General features: G+C 41.8%; 1 protein-coding gene across 1 annotated transcript; it reads right to left on the bottom strand.

The window, feature by feature from the left end:
* Positions 1-6,016: 6,016 nt before the first annotated feature.
* Positions 6,017-21,092, bottom strand: LOC311135511 (creatine kinase U-type, mitochondrial-like). Its single transcript, XM_084169522.1, has 9 exons — positions 20,888-21,092; positions 19,600-19,798; positions 18,348-18,443; positions 16,939-17,160; positions 16,706-16,791; positions 11,332-11,455; positions 9,313-9,447; positions 7,890-8,015; positions 6,017-6,865 (listed from the first exon to the last, which is right to left on the bottom strand). The coding sequence occupies exons 1-9, from the start codon at positions 21,034-21,036 to the stop codon at positions 6,758-6,760; spliced, it is 1,245 nt and encodes a 414-aa protein (XP_084025648.1). The 5' UTR covers positions 21,037-21,092; the 3' UTR covers positions 6,017-6,757.
* Positions 21,093-21,605: the final 513 nt, after the last annotated feature.

Below are 21,605 nucleotides of genomic sequence, written 5' to 3'. Positions count from 1 at the left end.
CTTGGTCTTCATGGTGCCGCTTGCTTGGATGTGCCCCTTGCTTAGTGGTGTTGCAGACTCTGGGGCCTTTCAGATCAGGTGTATATATACTGAGATCATGTGACAGATCATGTGACTCTTAGATCGCACACAGGTGGACTTTATTTAACTAATTATGTGACTTCTGAAGGTAATTGGTTGCACCAGATCTTATTTAGGGGCTTCATAGCAAAGGGGGTGAATACATATGCACGCACCACTTTTCCGTTATTTATCTTTTAGAATTTTTTGAAACAAGTTATTTTTTTCATTTTACTTCACCAATTGGGACTATTTTGTGTATGTACATTACATGAAATCCAAATAAAAATCCATTTAAATTACAGGTTGTAATGCAACAAAATAGGAAAAACGCCAAGGGGAATGAATACTTTTGCATGGCACTGTATGCCTAACTTGGTGTTTGCACTCAAGTAGTGGGACAACATTCCACAGGCCACAATCAACGTGCGAAGGAGATGTGTCGCGCTGCATGGAGATGTTTCACCACTCACTGGTTTTCTGATCCACACCCCAACTTATTTTTTAAGGTATCTGTGACTAACAGATTTATTATCTGTTTTCCCAGTCATGTGAAATCCCTAGATTAGGGCCTAATGCATTCATTTCAATTGACGGATTTCCTTATATGAACTGTAACGCAGTAAAATCTTTGAAATTGTTGCATGTTGCGTTTTCTTCAGTAAAAAAAACTAACTGCAATAGAGCATGATAATGATGGGTGTGGTTTTGCAGACCAGCAAAAATCAGATTACTTGGTGTCAACCTCACTTGGGATTAGAATGGACAACTTCTTGGTTGCCAGCGACCTGAATTTCCTGCTACTCAACTGGATGTAGATTTTTTAAATAGTAGAACCAATAGACATTCTGTCATTTGTCCTTATGGGGGAACCCTTTTAGGTGACACGTAGAAGCCTTAGATTGTTTAGAACCCTCTCACAAGGAACCCTTGTGGGTTCTTCGTTTTGTCTCTGTAGGGCAGGGTTCCACAATAGGCAGCTCACGGGCCAAATTCGGCCTATGGGTGATTTAATTTGACCCCCAAGTATTCTGAGCCAAATAATAATAATAATAATAATAATAATAATAATAATAATAATAATAATAATAATAATAAAATAAATTGTAAAATAATTTTAGTTGTTGGACATGTAAGACTGTAAAATCACCAGGAAATCAGCTCAAAGTGATTTTAATTTTGGAAATCTATTCCCAAGTATTCCTACCCAGAAATAGAGAGGCATATGTGATAGTCTCCCAATGTAATCAAGGTTTGAAATGATTTATGTTTTTGTCAAAAACTACATCTGTTTGGGATTCTTGCGATCAATTTGCAGTGTACAAATTACCTATAACTATGTTTCGGCCCCGCTCAAGAAAAAATCTGAATGTAATTGTCCCCTGCTGTAGGGGAACCCTTTTGGGTTCTCCGTAGAACCCTGTCATGAAGAACCCTCTGGTTACAGAGTTCTGTCATTTGTCCCTATAGGGGAACTCTTTGGGGTACCACATAGAACCCTTTGATTTGTTCCTGTAGGGGAACCCTTTTGAGTTCCATATAGAGCCCTCTCATGAAGTACCTTCAGGTTCCAGGTAGAACCAATAACAGGTTCTACAGTTATACTTATAGGATACTTCAGATGTGCTTATGGCACAGACTGTTAAAAATTTCAATTTTGTCCACTCCCAGTTCTACAATCTTTGTAAGAGCACGTGACAATCAAGAGCTGCACTGTTAAGAGGTTACTGTGCATTTTACAGTAACTTAATGGCAGTTGGTCACCAGGAAGTTCACGTTTATTTTCAATAACTTACTGTCAGCTTACTGCAAGTAGTTATTGTAAAATTCAAAGTTACTGATCTCTCTCACGCTCACTGACCTGATGGTGTGGCAGAAAGGTCAGTTTGCTGCCAACCAAGAGGTTGAGGCCAGGGGAGGCTGGGTCCCAAGTGTGCTCACCACAAATAATGCTTAAGTGCCCACACCAGCGAAAATCCACTTTTTTATTAGCTGAAAGACGATAACCAGTGCTTACCCTTTTAAGTCAATAAGTCATGGTTTTATTCAAAGTATGTTATATTTGGGCTTAAAGTGGGAAATCCAAAGTGGGAACATCAGACTTTTCCGCCCCAATGCTGTGCGTTTCCCTGACAAAATGATGTGCAGTTCCATCCGACTACTACGTTAAATATATTGGTCTTGATAGGGCTAGCTTTAGTTACTTTGGACCCACCTACAAGCATATTTCACATGTGCGGGCTCATTAGCTACTTCCTGTTTACAACCTGTTGCTACTGTGGCTGCAATGCACTTCGACCTGGAGCTGTTGTATGAGCTGACGGTGAAACTGTAAAAAAATAATATCTGCATGCGCTACAGACGGATAAACCGCAAACACAGGACTAGTAAAAGCTCAGTGCACTACTTCCTATGACTGAGTGTACAAAACATTAAGAACACCTTCCTAATATTGAGTTGCTCCCCACCCTTTTGACCTCAGAACAGCCTCAATTCGTCTGGGCATGGGCTATACAAGGTGTCGAAAGCATTCCACAGGGATGCTGGCCCATGTTGACTCCAATGCTTCCCACAGTTGTGTCAAGTTGGCTGGATGTCCTTTGGGTGATGGACCATTCTTGATACACACGGGAAACTGTTGAGCATGTAAACCCAGCAGTGTTGCAGTTCTTGACACAAACTGGTGTGCCTGGCACCTACTACCATACCCCATTCAAAGCTTTCTTGCCCATTCACCCTCTAAATGGCACATACAGTGGGGAAAAAAAGTATTTAGTCAACCACCAATTGTGCAAGTTCTCCCACTTAAAAAGATGAGAGAGGCCTGTAATTTTCATCATAGGTACACGTCAATTATGACAGACAAAATGAGAATTTTTTTTCCAGAAAATCACATTGTAGGATTTTTAATGAATTTATTTGCAAATTATGGTGGAAAATAAGTATTTGGTCAATAACAAAAGTTTCTCAATACTTTGTTATATACCCTTTGTTGGCAACAACACAGGTCAAACGTTTTCTGTAAGTCTTCACAAGGTTTTCACACACTGTTGCTGGTATTTTGGCCCATTCCTCCATGCAGATCTCCTCTAGAGCAGTGATGTTGTGGGGCTGTCGCTGGGCAACACGGACTTTCAACTCCCTCCAAAGATTTTCTATGGGGTTGAGATCTGGAGACTGGCTAGGCCATTCCAGGACCTTGAAATGCTTCTTACGAAGCCACTCCTTCGTTGCCCGGGCGGTGTGTTTGGGATCATTGTCATGCTGAAAGACCTAGCCACGTTTCCTCTTCAATGCCCTTGCTGATGGAAGGAGGTTTTCACTCAAAATTTCACGATACATGGCCCCATTAATTCTTTCCTTTACACAGATCAGTCGTCCTGGTCCCTTTGCATAAAAACAGCCCCAAAGCATGATGTTTCCACCACCATGCTTCACAGTAGGTATGGTGTTCATGAATGCAACTCAGCATTCTTTGTCCTCCAAACACGACGAGTTTACTTTTTACCAAAAAGTTATATTTTGGTTTCATCTGACCATATGACATTCTCCCAATCCTCTTCTGGATCATCCAAATGCACTCTAGCAAGCTTTAGACGGGCCTGGACATGTACTGGCTTAAGCAGGGGCACACGTCTTGCACTGCAGGATTTGAGTCCCTGGCGGCGCAGTGTGTTACTGATGGTAGGCTTTGTTACTTTGGTCCCAGCTCTCTGCAGGTCATTCACTAGGTCCCCCCGTGTGGTTCTGGGATTTTTGCTCACCGTTCTTGTGATCATTTTGACCCCACGGGGTGAGATCTTGCGTGGAGCCCCAGATCGAGGGAGATTATCAGTGGTCTTGTATGTCTTCCATTTCCTAATAATTGCTCCCACTGTTGATTTCTTCAAACCAAGCTGCTTACCTATTGCAGATTCAGTCTTCCCAGCCTGGTGCAGGTCTACAATTCTGTTTATGGTGTCCTTTGACAGGTCTTTGGTCTTGGCCATAGTGGAGTTTGGAGTGTGACTGTTTGAGGTTGTGGACAGGTGTCTTTTATACTGATAACAAGTTCAAACAGGTGCCATTAATACAGGTAACGAGTGGAGGACAGAGGAGCCTCTTAAAGAAGAAGTTACATGTCTGTGAGAGCCAGAAATCTTGCTTGTTTGTAGGTGACCAAATACTTATTTTCCACCATAATTTGCAAATAAATTCATTAAAAAATCCTACAATGGAATTTTCTGGATTTTTTTTCTCTCAATTTGTCTGTCATAGTTGACGTGTACCTATGATGAAAATGACAGGCCTCTCTCATCTTTTTAAGTGGGAGAACTTGCACAATTGGTGGCTGACTAAATACTTTTTTTCCCCACTGTATACACAATCCATGTCTCAGTTGTCTCAAGGCTTAAAAATCCTTCTTTAACCAGTCTCCTCCCCTTCATCTACACTGATTGAAGTGTATTTAACAAGTGACATCAATAAGGGATCATAGATTTCACCTGGATTCACCTGGTCAGTCTGTGTCATGGAAAAAAGAAACAAGAGTGGTGCCCTCCCCCTACAGGCCCTGATTACATCTTGCATTGACATGTGGTTTTCGTGATCTGATCAAGATGATCCAGATACAACAAGTCCCCGTCTACCTCAGTAAGTGGTCAGGAAGATAATCAAAACATGGGCCAGCATCCCTGTGGAATGCTTTCGACACCTTGTATAGCCCATGTTATTTGAATTTTCTACACCAGTCTAAAAATGTGGACACAATGTTAGCACCAGGTATAAACAGGACTTCTGTATGCTATGATGAGTCTGTGCTTTCTGGCTTGTCATTGTGCCTGTGCATCCTGCAGCTCCACTGAAGGCTTGAGGATTTGTTGGCTGTGCATACACAAAGCCCCCCTTGGAGTTCCTAGTTCCCGTTCCTCCGTAAGATGGTTGCCATGGCAACGTACAATTTTCCCCCTGTGAGATTTGGGAGGAGGACCAAGGTCTGCAGAATGCAATGCAAAGCATGCTGGGGCGCTTCAAGTAGCTTGGCTGTATTGTACAGGGTTCAGTAGGCACCAAACAGAAAAAGACCGGGAGGAACTGCTCATTTTCGTTTTCCGTTGCAAAACGTTTCGCTATGGTGTCATCAACCCAGATTTCAGTAACACAACATGCCGCTCCAATGCTTTTCAAACAATCACCGGTTGGATAGAGAGAGGGATTCCTAAAACCTTGTAATACAAACACTTCAGGGTTTATTTGCTGCTCTATTTGCGGCTCTGAATAACACAGATGCTGTTGCAATGTCAGTGTTCAGCATTAGGAACAAGACAAATTGATCCCCTAGTATTCTAGCACATATTATGTTACAATGTCAAATAGCCTGGCTGGCAGATCTGAAGTCAGTTGTAAGAGACAGTGCTCTTGTTAGAACATCTAGTATCAGAACATGTTATAATTTCTTTCCCAGTCTTTAATGAAGTATTAACGATTGTAGTAATTGTGCAATATTGTGAATGCTACTCAGATTATGACCTTAAACTGCACGACAGATGGGTATATTGGCTACACGTTATCATAGTTTGTTCACACTAATCAGTGATTTACAGTATTTCAATCAAATGCATAGAAATCCAATCAATGCTAACTCCCTTTGGCCATACGTCTTGGTAATGTACAGTGGTTGGTTATAGCACAATGCAGTGTTATGAGGATCAGTATTGTCACATGACACCAAGCCCTACCTAGCTGATCACAGTCAAGCACTGAGAGCTTGGTTACCATGGCACCCATCTACTGTAATAAGTCACTCAAAGCTTTGCTTTCATGATGGGATGAAATCACACACACGCAGACACACACACGCTTTGAACAGTTACAGGTTACAATGTGGTCAAGTTCAACACAATGATATAAGTCTATGGGTCAACAACACACAGGCACGTAACAGGTTTATAATATTAATGACGAATGAGAGAGGAAAGATGGTTTAAATAGATGGTTTCTTTATTAAAATATGTCCGAGAATGACATTCAATGGTGGGTTGAAATGATATTGCTGCTTAATACATACAGTACATCATCAAGCACTGAGCACAGTAGTTTAGCATGAGTTATTGTTAGTCCGACTTCGTTTAACCTGTGTCTTATTATGAACTATTAACTTCAGCATACAAACCCCTAAGAAACCTGAGTCTTTTCAGTCCGACATGGTTGTTGTGCTACATTCAAGTCCATTCAAGTTGTCATCTATCACTACATGGTTACACTATGGGTGTAGACTACCACAAATGGATGGATTATACTACTGTAGCAGTATCAGTATAGGGTGTAGCCATGTTCGTCCACATCCGATACAGAGGACAGGAGGCAAGGAAGTAGTAGTATCGGACACATAGAGTATAGGACATGCTGTAGTTTAGTTAACAGGCTTAGGTGTCAGGTTGGGGGCTATTAAGTAGAAGGAGTTCCATTGCATATAGTTGCATTGGGATTAGAGCCATAGGTATGCACTAGGTATGCACTAGGTATGCACAAGGTATGCACTAGAACATTCTAAATGTGCATTCCTACCGGAATGTAATGTTCTTGGAACATTTGGTGCCATTTCAATTCGACATCTCAAACAGAGTTGGACTAAATCGGTACATTACTTATGGCTCTGATGGGGATGAGACAGAGAGGTTGGTAAGAAGCGGTATATCTGGGTTGGGGGTTGGGTGGTCTACTTCTTGAGCGGCGGGGGGATCTTGATGTCCTGACCCTTCTCCAGTTTCTTCTCACAGTCGATCAGGTAGTTGACGCCGTCCACCACCGTCTGCACTAGCTGGACCTGATCACACAGAGAGACAGTGGGTGTGTTGGAGAACGACTGCATTGCAGACTGTGCCAGATCTCACAACATCTAGTTAGGTGTTTAACATATCTGCATTCCTCACCGATTGGTCCTGGAGAGCGGCAGTGTGTGCAGGCTTTTTTCCCATACCTGATTCAAATAGTCAACCACATCTTAATTGGTGTGTGTGTGAGTGTGTGTGTGTGTGTGTAAATGCACAGTGTTAGTGGAGGATCTACAGGTAACTGCCATAATAAATGAACCACCAACAGAAAGTGTCTTAATAGGGCATTGGGCCACCAAGAGCTGCCAGAACAAGTGTCTGGTACTCTGCACATATTGTGGCTCTCCAGGACTCACACCACCAACAACACATAATACAGAATAGTCCCATTGTCTTCCTTTATCTATGTCACCATCTCGCATGCAGACACAGGCATGACAGCATGACTGGGAACACAAGAGGGTACACAACACACAAACAGAGGCAAGACAGTCTCTCCTCAAGACATTGTTCAAGCCTTCCAGTACAACCCCATGGCCGCATCTCAGTAGTCTAAAATGGCTTCCTCGCTCATATCCTCTCATTTACTATATCGAGCTGTAAAGCAAATGCATTTGGTACTCTTCACCGTATTGTGTTGACCTACCTTCTCAGATTTTGAATAACAGCTTTTGATTTGCCTTCTTAAGCCCTTGGCTCATAAGGAGCTTAGGCTATTGATGAATGTCCTCCATCTCAGTCCTACATTAGTTGTAATGACCAAGTGAATTTCTTCATTTGGGATAATAACTTTTATTGCATTGCCTTGTATTTTAATGTATTGTAGGTGCAGGTAAACGAGAGGAGTGGAGAGTATGCCATTTTAGACTATTGAGATGCACCCCGTGGCAGTGGCAGATCTAGAATCAGCTTCCCTTTCCCAATCCTAACCTTAACCATTAGTGGGGGGAAATTCCAAACTGACTCAAGATCAGTGTCTAAGAGAAACTTCACCCTACACTATGTATTCCCTATTACCTCTGACTGTCCCAGTCTGTCCAGGTTGGAGATGTCAAAGGTGCTGCCCACGGCTGCAGTGTCCACTCCTCCGGTGCCCCTCTTCTGCAGACGCAGGTTGTCCAGGATCTTTGTGAAGCGGGGGTCCTGCAGTGGGGTTACAGACACAAACTTTTACAGATGCACCATTGAGAGCATCCTGTCGGGCTGTATCACCACCTGGTACGGAAACTGCGCCGCCTGCAACCGCAGGGCTCTCCAGAGGCTGGTGCGGTCTGCCCAACGCATCACCGGGGGCACACTGCCTGCCCTCCAGGACACCTACAGAACCCAATGTCACAGGAAGGCCAAAAAGATCATCAAGGACATCAACCACCCGAGCCACGGCCTGTTCACCTCGCTATCATCCAGAAGGCGAGGTCAGTACAGGTGCATCAAAGCTGGGACCGAGACCCTGAAAAACAGCTTCTATCTCAAGGCCATCAGACCGTTAAATAGCCATCACTAGCCGGCCTCCACCCAGTACCCAGCCCTGAACTTAGTCACTGTCACTAGCCGGCTACCACCCGGTTACTCAACCCTGCACCTTAGAGGCTGCTGCCCTATGTACATAGACATGGAATCACTGGTCACTTTAATAATGGAACACTGGTCACTTTAATAATGTTTACATAGTGCTTTACTAATTTCATATGTATATACTGTATTCTACTGTATTTTAGTCAATGCCACTCTGACATTGCTCATCCTAATATTATATATTTCTTAATTCCATTATTTTACTTTTAGATTTGTGTGAATTGTTAGATACTACTGCACTGTTGGAGCTAGGAACACAAGTATTTCACCACACCCGCAATAACATCTGCTAATTATGTGTATGCGACCAATACAATTTGATTTGATTTTGATAGGGCACAAAACGTAGGAAAACGGTCCGAAATGAAGAGATACGATCTGAACTTGTCCAACAGGAAACACTCATTTCCGATGTAAAAACGTTTTGCTCACAAGCATGGCCCTGGTTAGGGGAGAGGAATTTTCAGAAGACTAATGGGGCTTGAATGACTAGAAAGTGGGGATCTTGTTGGTCGCTGGTGTGAGGGTATAGAGGTTTGTGTGTTTGTGAGTGTGTAGATCTGTATGGGGCAAGACAAATATTTATCTTAGTAAGTCGTCTTATTAAGAAAAAATATCTTGACACAAGAGAAAATATCTTGACACAAGAGAAATTACCTTACCCCACTCGTGTCAAGCCTTTTTAGGTCAAAATAAGCAACATGATCTGCCAATGTAGTAAGATAATGTATCTTGGTAAGAAAAAAAGTCATTTAAAATTCATTTTCACTCAATACAAGATAAACAAAATTAAGGTAAGACTCAATTTTTGCTGTGTATGATTGTTGGTGCTCTGAGTAGATATTGCAGTTTGTGTGTGTGTTACCTTGCTGAGCTTGGGCAGGTTGACGTGTACACCAGCGCGGAGCCCAGTGCCCAGGTTGGAGGGGCAGGTGAGGATGTAGCCCAGTCTCTCATTCCACATGAACTCCCAGCCTTTCTCCTGAATCAGCCTCTCCACCTGACCAAACATTGCATTACAACTTTAGATTAGATGAAAACATAGATTTTAAAATGAAATGCAATTTATCTTGCAAACATACACTGTCGGTCAGCAGCCATATAGTGATCGGGTGTGTATCTTTGTCTTGACCTTCAAAAATCCCAGGTTCTTGTACGCTACCATGTTATATTCTGGGTCCATATATACAATGCATTCTGAAAATATTCAGACCCCTTGACTTTTTCCACATTTTGTTACGTTACAGCCTTATTCTAAAATTGATGAAATTGTTTTTTCCCCTCATCAATCTACACACAATACCCCATAATGACAAAGCAAAAACTGGTTTTTAGATTTTTTAGCAAATGTATATTTAAAAACCCTGGAAATATCACCTTTACATAAGTATTCAGACCCTTTACTCAGTACTTTGTTGAAGCACCTTTGGCAGTGATTACAGCCTCATGTCTTCTTTGGTATGACACTACAAGCTTGGCACACCTGTATTTGGGGAGTTTCTCCCATTCTCCTCTGCAGATCCTCTCAAGCTCTGTCAGGTTGAATGGGGAGTGTCGCTGCCGGGCTATTTTCAGGTCTCTCCAGAGATGTTTGATCGGGTTAATGTCCGGGCTCTGGCTGGGCCACTCAAGGACATTCAGAGACTTGTCCCGAAGCCACTCCTGCATTGTCTTGGCTGTGTGCTTAGGATCGTTGTCCTGTTGGAAGGTGAACCTTCGCCCCAGTCTGAGGTCCTGAGTGCTCTGGAGCAGGTTTTCATCAAGGATCTCTCTGTACTTTGGTCCGTTCATCTTTGCCTCGATCCTGACTAGTCCCTGCTGCTGAAAAACATCCCCACAGCATGATGCTGCCACCACCATGCTTCACCGTAGGGATGGTGCCAGGTTTCCTCCAGATGTGACGCTTGGCATTCAGGACAAAGAGTTCAATCTTGGTTTCATCAGAGCAGAGAATCTCGTTTCTCATGGTCTGAGAGTCTTTAGGTGCCTTTTGGCAAACTCCAAGAGGGCTTCCATGTGCCTTTTACTGAGGAGTGGCTTCCGTCTGGCCACTCTATCATAAAGGCCTGATTGGTTCTCCCATCTCCACAGAGGAACTCTGGAGCTCTGTCAGAGTGACCATCGGGTTCTTGGTCACCTCCCTGACCAAGGCTATTCTCCCCCGATTGCTCAGTTTGGCCGGGCGGCCAGCTCTAGGAAGAGTCTTGGTGGTTCCAAATGATGGAGGCTACTGTGTTCTTGGGGACTTTCAATGCTGCAGAAATGTTTTGGTACCCTTCCCCAGATCTGTGCCTCAAAACAATCCTGTCTCTGAGCTATACGGACAATTCCTTAAACCTCATGGCTTGGTTTTTGCTCTGACATGCACTGTCAACTGTGGGACGTTATATAGACAGGTGTGTGTCTTTCCAAATCATGTCCAATCAATTGAATTCACCACAGGTGGACTTCAATGAAGTTGTAGAAACATCTCAAGGATGAGCTCAATTTCGAGTCTCATAGCAAAGGGTCTGAATACTTAAGTAAATAAGGTATTTCTGTTTTTTATTTGTCACACATTTGAAGAGATTTCTAAAAACCAGTTTTTGCTTTGTCATTATGGGGTATTGTATGTAGATTGATGAGGAAAATGTTTTATTTAATCAATTTTAGAATAAGGCTGTAATGTAACAAAATGTGGAAAAAGTCAAGGGGTCTGAATACTTTCCGAATGCACTGTAGTATTCAAATACTTGTGTGTATTTCTGAGTGTGTGTAGTGTAGTCATTGCTACTGTTCAATAACAGTCCTTGCTTTGACATTTTGGCGTCTCCTGCATCTGCATCTAATGAGGAACTTGGAACAATTAGATAAATAATTAAAGTGTGTGAGTGTGTGTGTGCACCTCTTTAAGGCCTGTGCAGAAGCGGTCAAAGACTCTCTTCATGTTGCCTCCCTTCTCCATAGAGATGACCCTGGTGTGATCCTCTTCATTGATCCAGATGAGGAAGGTCTTCGTGTTGTTGTGCCTGGGTTTGGTACAAAGGAGTGGAGATGGTTTAAAATCACTCTTAAACCAATACTTAAATCAATATTGAAATCAACATGTGTGTTTTTAAAAACACAAATACTTGCTACCCAATGGAAACAGATCCCACCATTGCCACCAGCGTCCGTAGACTATTTCGGCGGAGCTGATCTCAACCATTGATATCAATGCTTTTCCTTAATGTTGGTAAAAGGAAATACATTCCTCGGAGCCCTCGTCATAATGGATTGAGTTAGACAATATCAGTATATGACTAAGAGATCATTTTCCTATTCTCCATTGCACCAGCTAGAGTTGATGTCCCGGGTTCCATTTACCATAAATGTACTTACTTTATAACTTCATTCACAAAACATTGAGGTGATGGTGGCCGTATACAGTATTGCCATATACACAATAATCTCATAGTAATGCATTGTTATGCATACAGTATTGCCATATACGCAATAATCTCATAGTAATGCATTGTTATGCATACCGTAATGCAATAAGCAATAATCTCATAGTAATGCATTGTTATGCATACAGTAATGCCATACAATTAATAATCTCATTGTAATGCATTGTAATGAATTGCATTGACTAAAAACGGACTTCCTAAAAACAATTAGAGAATTTAATGAAGTAATTGACAGGTCTGGAGCCAGGAGAGCGGAGGGCAGGATGAAAGGAGGAGAGCTGTCAAACGGAGAGAGAGAGGGTGAATTATATAGGAGAGAAGAAGAGTTTGGTATGCTGTAGGCACAGAGGGGGGTAAAAGGGAGGCTGGTGATCGATGCTGGAGTGGGCCATGACAGGGTTGTGGTTGGCACCAGGCTATTTTTGGCCACCGGCTGAAACTCAATGCGGAGAGGGCATTGTCTGCAGGGCCATAGCCAGGGTCTGAGTTTTAGTGAGGTCTTGAGGGGGGTGAAAGGGGGTTAACTTTCTTATAAATGTAAAGAAAGTTGAAGCTCATTTACTGCATTTCTATACAATTTAAAAACTCTAAAATGCCATTTGGAGAACAGCTAAAACAAACAAAAATTACCCCAGCCATTATCACATTGGTTGCTGTACTTCATTCACCTCAGTCAATCTACAAACACATAGCCAATTGACTTTTTCCACATTTTGTTCTGTTCCAGCCTGAATTTAAAATGGATTCAATTGAGATTTTTTTGTCACTGGCCTACAAACAATACCCCATAATGTCAAAGTGAAATTCTGTTTTTAGAAATTAATTAAAAATGAAAATCTGAAATGTCTTGAGTCAATAAGTATCCAACCCCTTTGTTATGGCAAGCCTAAATAAGTTCAGGAGTACAAATGTGCTTAACAAGTCACATAATTAGTTGCATCGACTCACTATGTGCAATAATAGTGTTTAATAGGATTTTTGAATGACTATCTTTCATCTCTGTACACCACACATACAAGTATCTGTATTATCAGTCGAGCAGTGAATTTCAAACATAGATTCAACCACAAAGACCAGGGAGGTTTTCAAATGCCTCACAAATAAGGGCAGACATTGCATATACCTTTGAGCATGGTGAAGTTATTAACACTTTGGATGGTATATCAATACACCCAGTTACTACAAAGATACAGGTGTCCTTCCTAAATCAGTTGCTGGAGAGGAGGGAAACCGCTCAGGGATTTCACCATGAGGCCAATGGTGACTAAAACAGTTCGTGTTTAATGGCTGTGATAGGAGAAAACTAAGGATGGGTCAATGACATTGTAGTTACTCCACAATACTAACCTAATTGACAGAGTGAAAAGAAGGAAGCCTGTACAGAATACAAATATTACAAAACATGCATCCTGTTTGCACTAAAGTAATACTGCTAAAAATGTGGCAAAGAAATTAACGTTGTGTCCTGAATACAAAGTGTTATGTTTGGGGCAAATCCAATACAACACATTACTGAGTACTACTCTCCATATTTTCAAGAACAGTGGTGGCTGCATCATGTTATGGGTATGCTTGTAATCGTTAAGGACTGGGGAGGTTTTCAGGATAAAAAATGATGGACCAGACACTGGGAGATGAATTCACCTTTCAGCAGGACAATAACATAAAACACAAGGCCAAATCTACACTGGAGCTGCTTACCAAAAAGACAGTGACTGTTCCTGAGTGGCCGAGTTACAGTTTTGACTTAAATCTCCTTGAAAATCTATGACAAGACCTGAAAAGACTTACCCAGAAAGACTCACAGCTGTAGTCGCTGCCAAAGGTGCTTCTACAAAGTATTGACTCAGGGGTGTGAATAATTATGTAAATGAGATATTTCTGTATTTGATTTTCAATACATTTGCCAACATTTCTAAAAACATGTTTTCACTTTGTCATTATGGGGTATTGTGTGTAGATGGGTGAGATGTTTTATTTAATTAGTCCATTTTGAATTCAGGCTGTAACACAACAAAATGTGGAATAAGTCAAGGGGTATGAATACTTTCTGAAGGCACTGTATACAATTAGCCGCTGCACATTAACTCACATTAACTCAGCACCGGGATTGAAAACTATAATTTAATACGTACAGTGCGATCTGTTAGCAGAAAATTATTTTATTAACAAAAGGTAAACAAATACATTTGCTTTAGAGATTTGTATTTTATTGTGCAGTTTTACAGCTAATTTCCTGCAATTCTACACATTTTGCCATGCCTTATGCCATGTTAATTATGATATCTGAGCAAGAGTGACTAGCTACATCAATGGGGGCCCCCTGGAGGTCAGGGCCCCTGGGCATGTGCCCTGCTTGCCCGGTCGGTAATTCGGCCATGATAACTAAAAGTTTAGATAGCTGGCTAGTCTAACTAGACTAATTTGAACAGATATGGGCTAATTTAGTGACTGTCTATAGCTAGGTTTCCATCCAATTGGCAACAGATTTTAATGTGAATATTCTCAAATCCGCATAAAAACAATATGCATGTTTTCCCTCCAACGATGTTTCCATGAAATTGGCTTGTTGCAGATAAAAGGCTGTGTGTGATGAGGTAGTGCACATTAAATACCTTTTGCAGTTAAATTCCCATGTACCGAATAAAAACACAAGTTAAATGGGTTTCCATCGCATTTTCAACTCTACTGATGGTTTTCTCACAAAACATGTTGCGTTATATAGTGAGTGTGCCCACTCTGGTCTTGGCACGTGCGCACACTGCTATCTGCACATTGTTGGCTAGAGTGCACCTATAGCCTACCTGATGAGATTACTATTATGGACAAAAGAGCGAGATTACTTTTATTTGTCAAACAGCAGCCAAGCATCGATTATCATGTCCCCAGAATAAGACCCTCAATATTTATTGGAAAGGAGCATCAAGCTCATCACCTTGCACTTTCACCACCCTGTGAAGGTCATCATCCTTTATTTAATCTGTAACCTAATAAACTGCATTCTTTCCCGACAAATCAGTGGGAGGACCACACACCATGTCATCGTGTGACTCCAGGTCAACTTCGATATGATGGTTATTATATAAATATTTGCGCACAAAAGCGTTTCCACTGACATTTCTCGCATAATTCATTTTACTGACACAAAAAGATCCCAACTTGTCTAGCGTATTTTGTTTTGTCGACATTTGGAAAGTTTACCGGGAAATGTTCTGTTTCCATCAGGCCTGTCATGAAATTGTACTTTACGCGCATGAAAAGGTTGGATGGAAACCTGGTTAGTGAGTGACATATAACAAGAGAAAAACAGCCAATGTACAACCAAGTTTCGAAATTGCACCTTGTGTATTCTACTATTTTAACTCTCAACAGTAAGTTGAGACCCTGACTGAGTTCCAAAAAAGTAAAATAATATGTCCTCATATGTAGCTCTGGCCCTGATTGTCTGTTATTGTCGTTTATGTTTTTATTGTCACATACATCGGACAGGTGCAGTGAAATTAGGTGTTTTACAGGGTCAGTCTTAAGGCGTCCACATACTAGGTTCGGTTTGCACCTAGAAGATTCATGGCTAGGCAAAGCGAACATCTCTGCCTAGCATACTCCCTTAAACGGCAATTCCACCACTTTTCAACCTCATATTCATAATCTCCAGCACAATACCAGTGTCTAAATATGTGAAAATGGTATGTTTCTAAGATCTGTGGTTAAATAGATAAGGTCCTAAAAAATGCTTCTCTGTGACATCACAGGGTAGGATTAAAAGTAAGAAAAACTGGGATTTTCAAAACCTGTAACGAGTTTTTAGCCAGAGGGAGGGTATTTTATTTTTCCCCACGTCACCGCGAATCTCATAGTGTTTGAAAATGATGTCATTAGGTAGAACTTTTTAACTTTATATTTTTTTCTACAAAAAAGTAGAAATGCACTTTTATTGTTACATATGACATAGACACTGGTATTGCGCTGAAGATAATGAAAATGAGTTTGAAAAGTGGTTGAGCTGCCCATTAAAAGACCTTCGGTTGAAAATAGAGAAATATTACAGTTTGTCCCTCTTGAGACGCCCTAGCAACAAATAGCCAATATACACTTCTTCAAAATAGTCCGAATTAATCTAAGATAAATCAAGAAATCTGTAATCAATTAAGAAGTTTTTGCCGAGGAGGTCTCAGTCACGCAATTTTACATGTTAGATGTTTGGTGCAGTATTTCTAAAGTGAACAAAATGTACATGAAAACTAGTCTTCTCTCATTGAATGACAACAAACACGTAATTGAAGAATCCCTACTGTTGACCAATCACCGACGAAGGGGTGTAGACTTCGTCTACCGAACTTCGACTAGCCTCAAGAAAAAATGTGTGCTGGAACAGCAAAAAACAACAAAAAAACTGCATAACACCAAAACCAACAAAAATGTCACAAGATTTTGTCAGAATATATGCACGAACAGTATCAACTGGGAAGCATAGGGTAAGCTATAGTAGTACAGCGGCCCTAGAGCAAATTAGGGTTAAGTGCCTTGCTCAAGGACACGTCGACAGATTTTTCACCTTGTCGCCTCAGGTATTTGAACCAGCCACCTTTCGGTTACCCGACCAACACTAACTGCTAGGCTCCCTGCCACTAATGCACGTTTAAGGCTCAATCTAGAGGAGCTACAAGCTAGTGGGCATTATTTTGCAAGAAGGAAATCCTCCATAAAGAAGGGTCATGTTGATGTGTAGCACGAACTGTATGCAAATAACAGTGAAACAATGAAAACCTCTCACTGTTACGACTGTTTATGACCACTAAGGGTCCGTATCTATAACTAACAGGTGCTTACCAGATACCGCGTGCGTCTGGCCAATCACGAGCCATCCCCGAACAGGTCAGCAGAGGGGACACGGGTTTGTCAAACAGGAAGTGGTCCTGTATCAAAACAAAAGAGTCAGGAAATGCTGTCTTAATGAAAGTGGAGCAATATCAGTCCTAAAAAAAATAATTGCTATTGTTTCCCTTTTCTCACTCTCCTTTATTTCCTTAAAACACGTCAAATGGATTGGCCTCTTGACTCACGTCAATGAGCTGCTGCTGCTCCTGGTCTGTCATGTGGGTGAGGCTGTAGTAGGTCCCTGCCAGGTCCCCCTTCAGGCCAGCCAGGGCGTCAACCACCACCCTCTCCACCTCGCGGCGTTCCGCCCGGGTACACGCCGGGGGCAGGCTTAGCCCCCTGATGCTACGGCCAGTCCTGACCCGCGATGACAGCACGTAGCGCTCGTCAAAGTTGCCAGACGTGAGCTGCAAATGGAGAGAAATAGAAAAAGAATGAATGGCATTTAGTATAGTAAATAGTATTACATATAGGCCTAGTATCACAACACCGAAATTGATGGAGGAAGTTTGTGAATGATCTATGATCCCCAAAGAGCAAAAGGGTATAAGCCAAGTCAAGACATATGATTGTTTCTATATTTTGTTCCCTTAACAAATGATTTGTATGCCATATAATTCATTGTAGCATATAATATATTCACGTAACATAACATTCTAGTATGCGCAATGGATTTACTGCCTAATGATATAATATTAGCTGGTATAACTGATTAGTGTAATGCATTGACTGTATATGAATGGACAAAGCCAACGTCACAGCATTCATTCCTATGTGACGACTCAATGGCGCATTTGAAGCTCAGGAAGTCTGTTTTATCTTGGTAAGAGGTCTCATGGGTGGGATTCTCAAGACATAACAAGCGCAGTTTGAACTACTCCAGGAAGTGATGTTGCAAGCTGCGACCAGGGGAGAACAACTGCCCCCTCTCATGGAGTATCTCAAGTTGAAGGCCGACTGGGGTACTGCAGGCTGCCGGTAGCAACTAAACTATCCTTATAACTTCTTCTGTGTGCGATTTCAAAATAATTGGTTCAAGGACATACATCTGGTGTAATAGAAGCAACTATTGGTACCATGATTGTCTTCGAATTTGTTCTTTATATGAAGATTCCATTTTCCCATTGACTATAATGGGGGATCCTGCTTTCTGAAAACAACAGCCTGCAGCACCTCGGTCGGCCTTGAACTACATGGCTTCAATGAAAGGGGGCAGTCGTTCTCCCCTGGTGAAGTGTCCGGTGAGTGAATCTGTCCACCTTTTAATGTTAGGTAACAGAGTAGTATGCAGCGCCTAACATCGTCTGTGTGTGTTGCTGAAAAGAGATTAGGTAGAGATAGCAATGGTCAGGGCAAACTTGGTGCTAAAGGACAGTGCCACCATTCAGACAGTTATATTAATCTCACTAGTGAGGGCACACTGTCACATCTAGGCAGCATCCCAAATGGCATCCTATTCCCTTTATAGTGCACTACTTCTGACCAGGGCCTACACCCTATTCCCTGGTCAAAAGTAGTGCACTACAAAAGGAATAGGGTGCCATTTGGGACGCCGCCCTATACTGTTGTTTTCAGTGATGTTGCATCTCTATACCTTGCTGGAGTCCAAGTCGGTGGGATGGGTCATAGTCTGAGGGTCGTAGCCATTGTGCCGCTCCTTGATGACTGGGTCAAGGAGTTCTGCAAACACCTGAAACCCCCCACATCCACATCAGAAGTCTGACCATATAACATCATAATATAGCCTACAATAGTTGTCACACCTAAGCTGAAAGGATGGGAGTTCTTTAAATTATCATTGTCACTTTACAAACTACTAGACAGGCTTACAGTATAGTATTAACATGTAGTTTAGTTAAGCAATAAGGCCCGAGGGGGTGTGGTATATGGCCCTTTCATACCATAGCTATAATTTAACACATTTGCCGCTAGATATTTGTTCATTTGCAGGTAGAAATGTGTTCAACATCCACTGAAGTAGCTAGCAAGTTGACTAGATAGCTACAGTAGTTGCCTTGGTAACCAAACCAACAGACTTGCTCGTTTAGCTAACCATCAGTCCTAGCTTGCTATTATGAAAATTCAAACATAGAACATTTATGAAATTAACTATAGCCATTGAATTCTACCGTGCTGATATACCGTGTGTTATAGGGAAGTAATGCACGCTCTAGAATGCCCTTCAAGCCAATCAGAAACCAGTATTCAACAATGCCATGATATAACTTGGAAATAATGGACGACGCAGCGCAAGTCCCTTTGCGGAGTACATTTTTCCATGGTAATGTACAGAACGGAGGCGTTTATCCTGCTTATACCACAGTTGCCAAAGAAAACAATACTAAATCACACATAGTGCCTTCGTCAGGACACTCGTCGACACTGTGCATTACGAGATCACATTGCATGTCAAACACTAGGTTAGAAGCTAGCTAAATAGTTTGTTGCTAACAAGCTTGCCAAAATGACAACCGAATTCAAAAATATCAGTTGCTGGTCAAACTAGAAATTCCATGTGGAAGGATTTGACTGCATAGTGCCACTTGCATCATGACTGAAGAAATTCATGTTCATCCCTCACCACGTTAGGTCATCAGATGTTCCCAAAAAAGATGCAAAAACAAATCAATTGCTAGCTAGCGTTCTTCTTTGGACCTGCATTTACCATTTTGGTTTGTGGTTGTTGGTTTAGCTTTCTGTAACTAGCTACAGAAAACTACGGTCTGTATGTGTAGGCGTAAATTGCATCATGATTTCAATCAATTCTTTGAGAGAACAAACACAGCCTATGGCTTCACTACGTTGACCTTTAACTGCTGCCTCAAACTAATGCCCCTTGTTCTGACCTCGTATGACTCCTCGTCCCCTGCCACCATGCCCACGGTCTTGATGAAGGGGTGCCCAGGGTTGTCCACACCAGTCTGGATGGCCTGGTCCAGGGAGTACCCGTTGGGCGTGGCCTTTTCCACCAGCTTGGCATAGATGGCAGGGGTCAGGTGGCTGGCCATGCAGTTGTTGTGCTTGCGTAGGTCCGGGTACTCCGCACTGTCAGGACACAGTCAGTCACTCACAAAAGATTGCTATATCATTGTAATTGATAAACAACCACAAGGACAGTTTAAATTCTAAATTCAATTGGAAATGTGTACATGACTAATTGGTGCTCATTATTATGATGCTCCTGAGAATTATAACCTAAGACTCACTGCACTTCAACACCTACAGAGATTTCCATCTATGGCTCTGACTGTTAAGAGCTAGCTATAATTATATCTTACCTGAGCTTTTCTTTGACATAGCCTACCACTAGTTGCGGGCTTTTGGCATGTACTGCATGCATGCGCTATGTACAGTATACACCTGGCACAGAGCGCAGTCATCACCGATGACGCATCAGTGTCGACAAACATGATACAATCTGGTCACACCAGAAGTCGAGCATTCTTCAACTATCCTTTGGAAACGAAATATTATCTAATTCTTAATACACATGACATGATGCAATCACATTTTCCAGTTTAGCATTTTACCTACAGCACCTCCATTCGGTTTTGGGTGTGCGGTAGATTCTGCCTATCATTAGGCCTATAAAGCCACAAAAGCAGAGTTTTCCCAGACCCAATGCAGGTCATATAAGGTCAAATCTAGACCATTCCACCATGGTCCCGGAAAAAGCACACCCCTCTCATCAATCAAGAACTCAATTTCAGCATTTCAATGTAGCCTAGAATTTGTTGGAAAAACATTCCCTCATGGTACCATGTAGCATTCAGATAATTATTGTGAGAAAATGCATCTTTCATTCTTTATATGTATATTAATGATTCATTATTGGGCATAAAGAACGTGGCGCAATATAAGTTTAATATATTTCGAGAATAAACAGGCCTAGGTCGGTTATAATTTTCACAAATAGGCTAGCTTATTTATGATGGAAAGACTCAAAAAAACACAATCGTCTCCAGTCGCTCGAATTGCCTTGACAGTCAAATAATTTCATCTAGGTCAGCATATTATTCACGTATTAGGCTACTGTATCTAAATCCTGAATGACAATATGTCAATATGCTCTCGCACTTGAAATGGCTAGACTGAAAATGTCCATATTTAGCAGTAAAGTGCGTCGTGGTTTACCTGGCAGGGTACACTCTCCGTACTTGCGCTCCAGCGGTGACATGTTCATGGTTGAGCAGAAAGCCCGCTGTCAAAGACCCGGCTCCAATTAATGACAGAATCCCCACATTTCGTTTGGAGGACAAAATTCTGGCGAAGTTGTTTGCCATTGTTTTATTTCCACAGTTCAAGAGGTAGGGATGGATGAAAGGGAGCCTTGCTGATGCTAAGCGTCTAAAAGGAAGGGATGAAATCAGAGAGAATGGATGAGCGAGACTGGAATAGGAGAGACTGCGTGGTGTGAATGCTAAGGGTTCCAAGTGAATACAGCAATATGCGAAGCTGCCTACACTAGGCTATAGCAGCATTGGCTGTAAGCTACTCTGTAGTCTGTCTGTATTTCCCCCTCCCATAGGCCTAAACACTGGACACAAATAATTACTTAGTTTAGTTGTTGTGGCTAGACCGTGAAAGCAGGGTGAAAAGTGCATCTGTGGATTTTTTGTTATACTCACGGACAAACATTACACAACTAGACACCCAAGTAACCATGCAATGCATCATGGATGGGTGTAGGCTATTGCAAGCACTATGGTTGAATCATTAATGTGAAATTAGAGCAAATCGAAAGTTCTTCACATTTCCTTAATTGGATTATTAATCAATTTATTTTGTCAATAGGTTAGAAAATTACAAACATTATGATTTATTTACCCACACCAACTACTACTATGCACTT

This window comes from Coregonus lavaretus (genome assembly GCF_964263955.1).
Source record: "Coregonus lavaretus genome assembly, chromosome: 9".
Lineage (NCBI taxonomy): Eukaryota > Metazoa > Chordata > Actinopteri > Salmoniformes > Salmonidae > Coregonus > Coregonus lavaretus.
The sequence above is the reverse complement of the archived record's forward strand: the minus strand, read 5'-3'. Positions and strand labels throughout refer to the sequence as shown.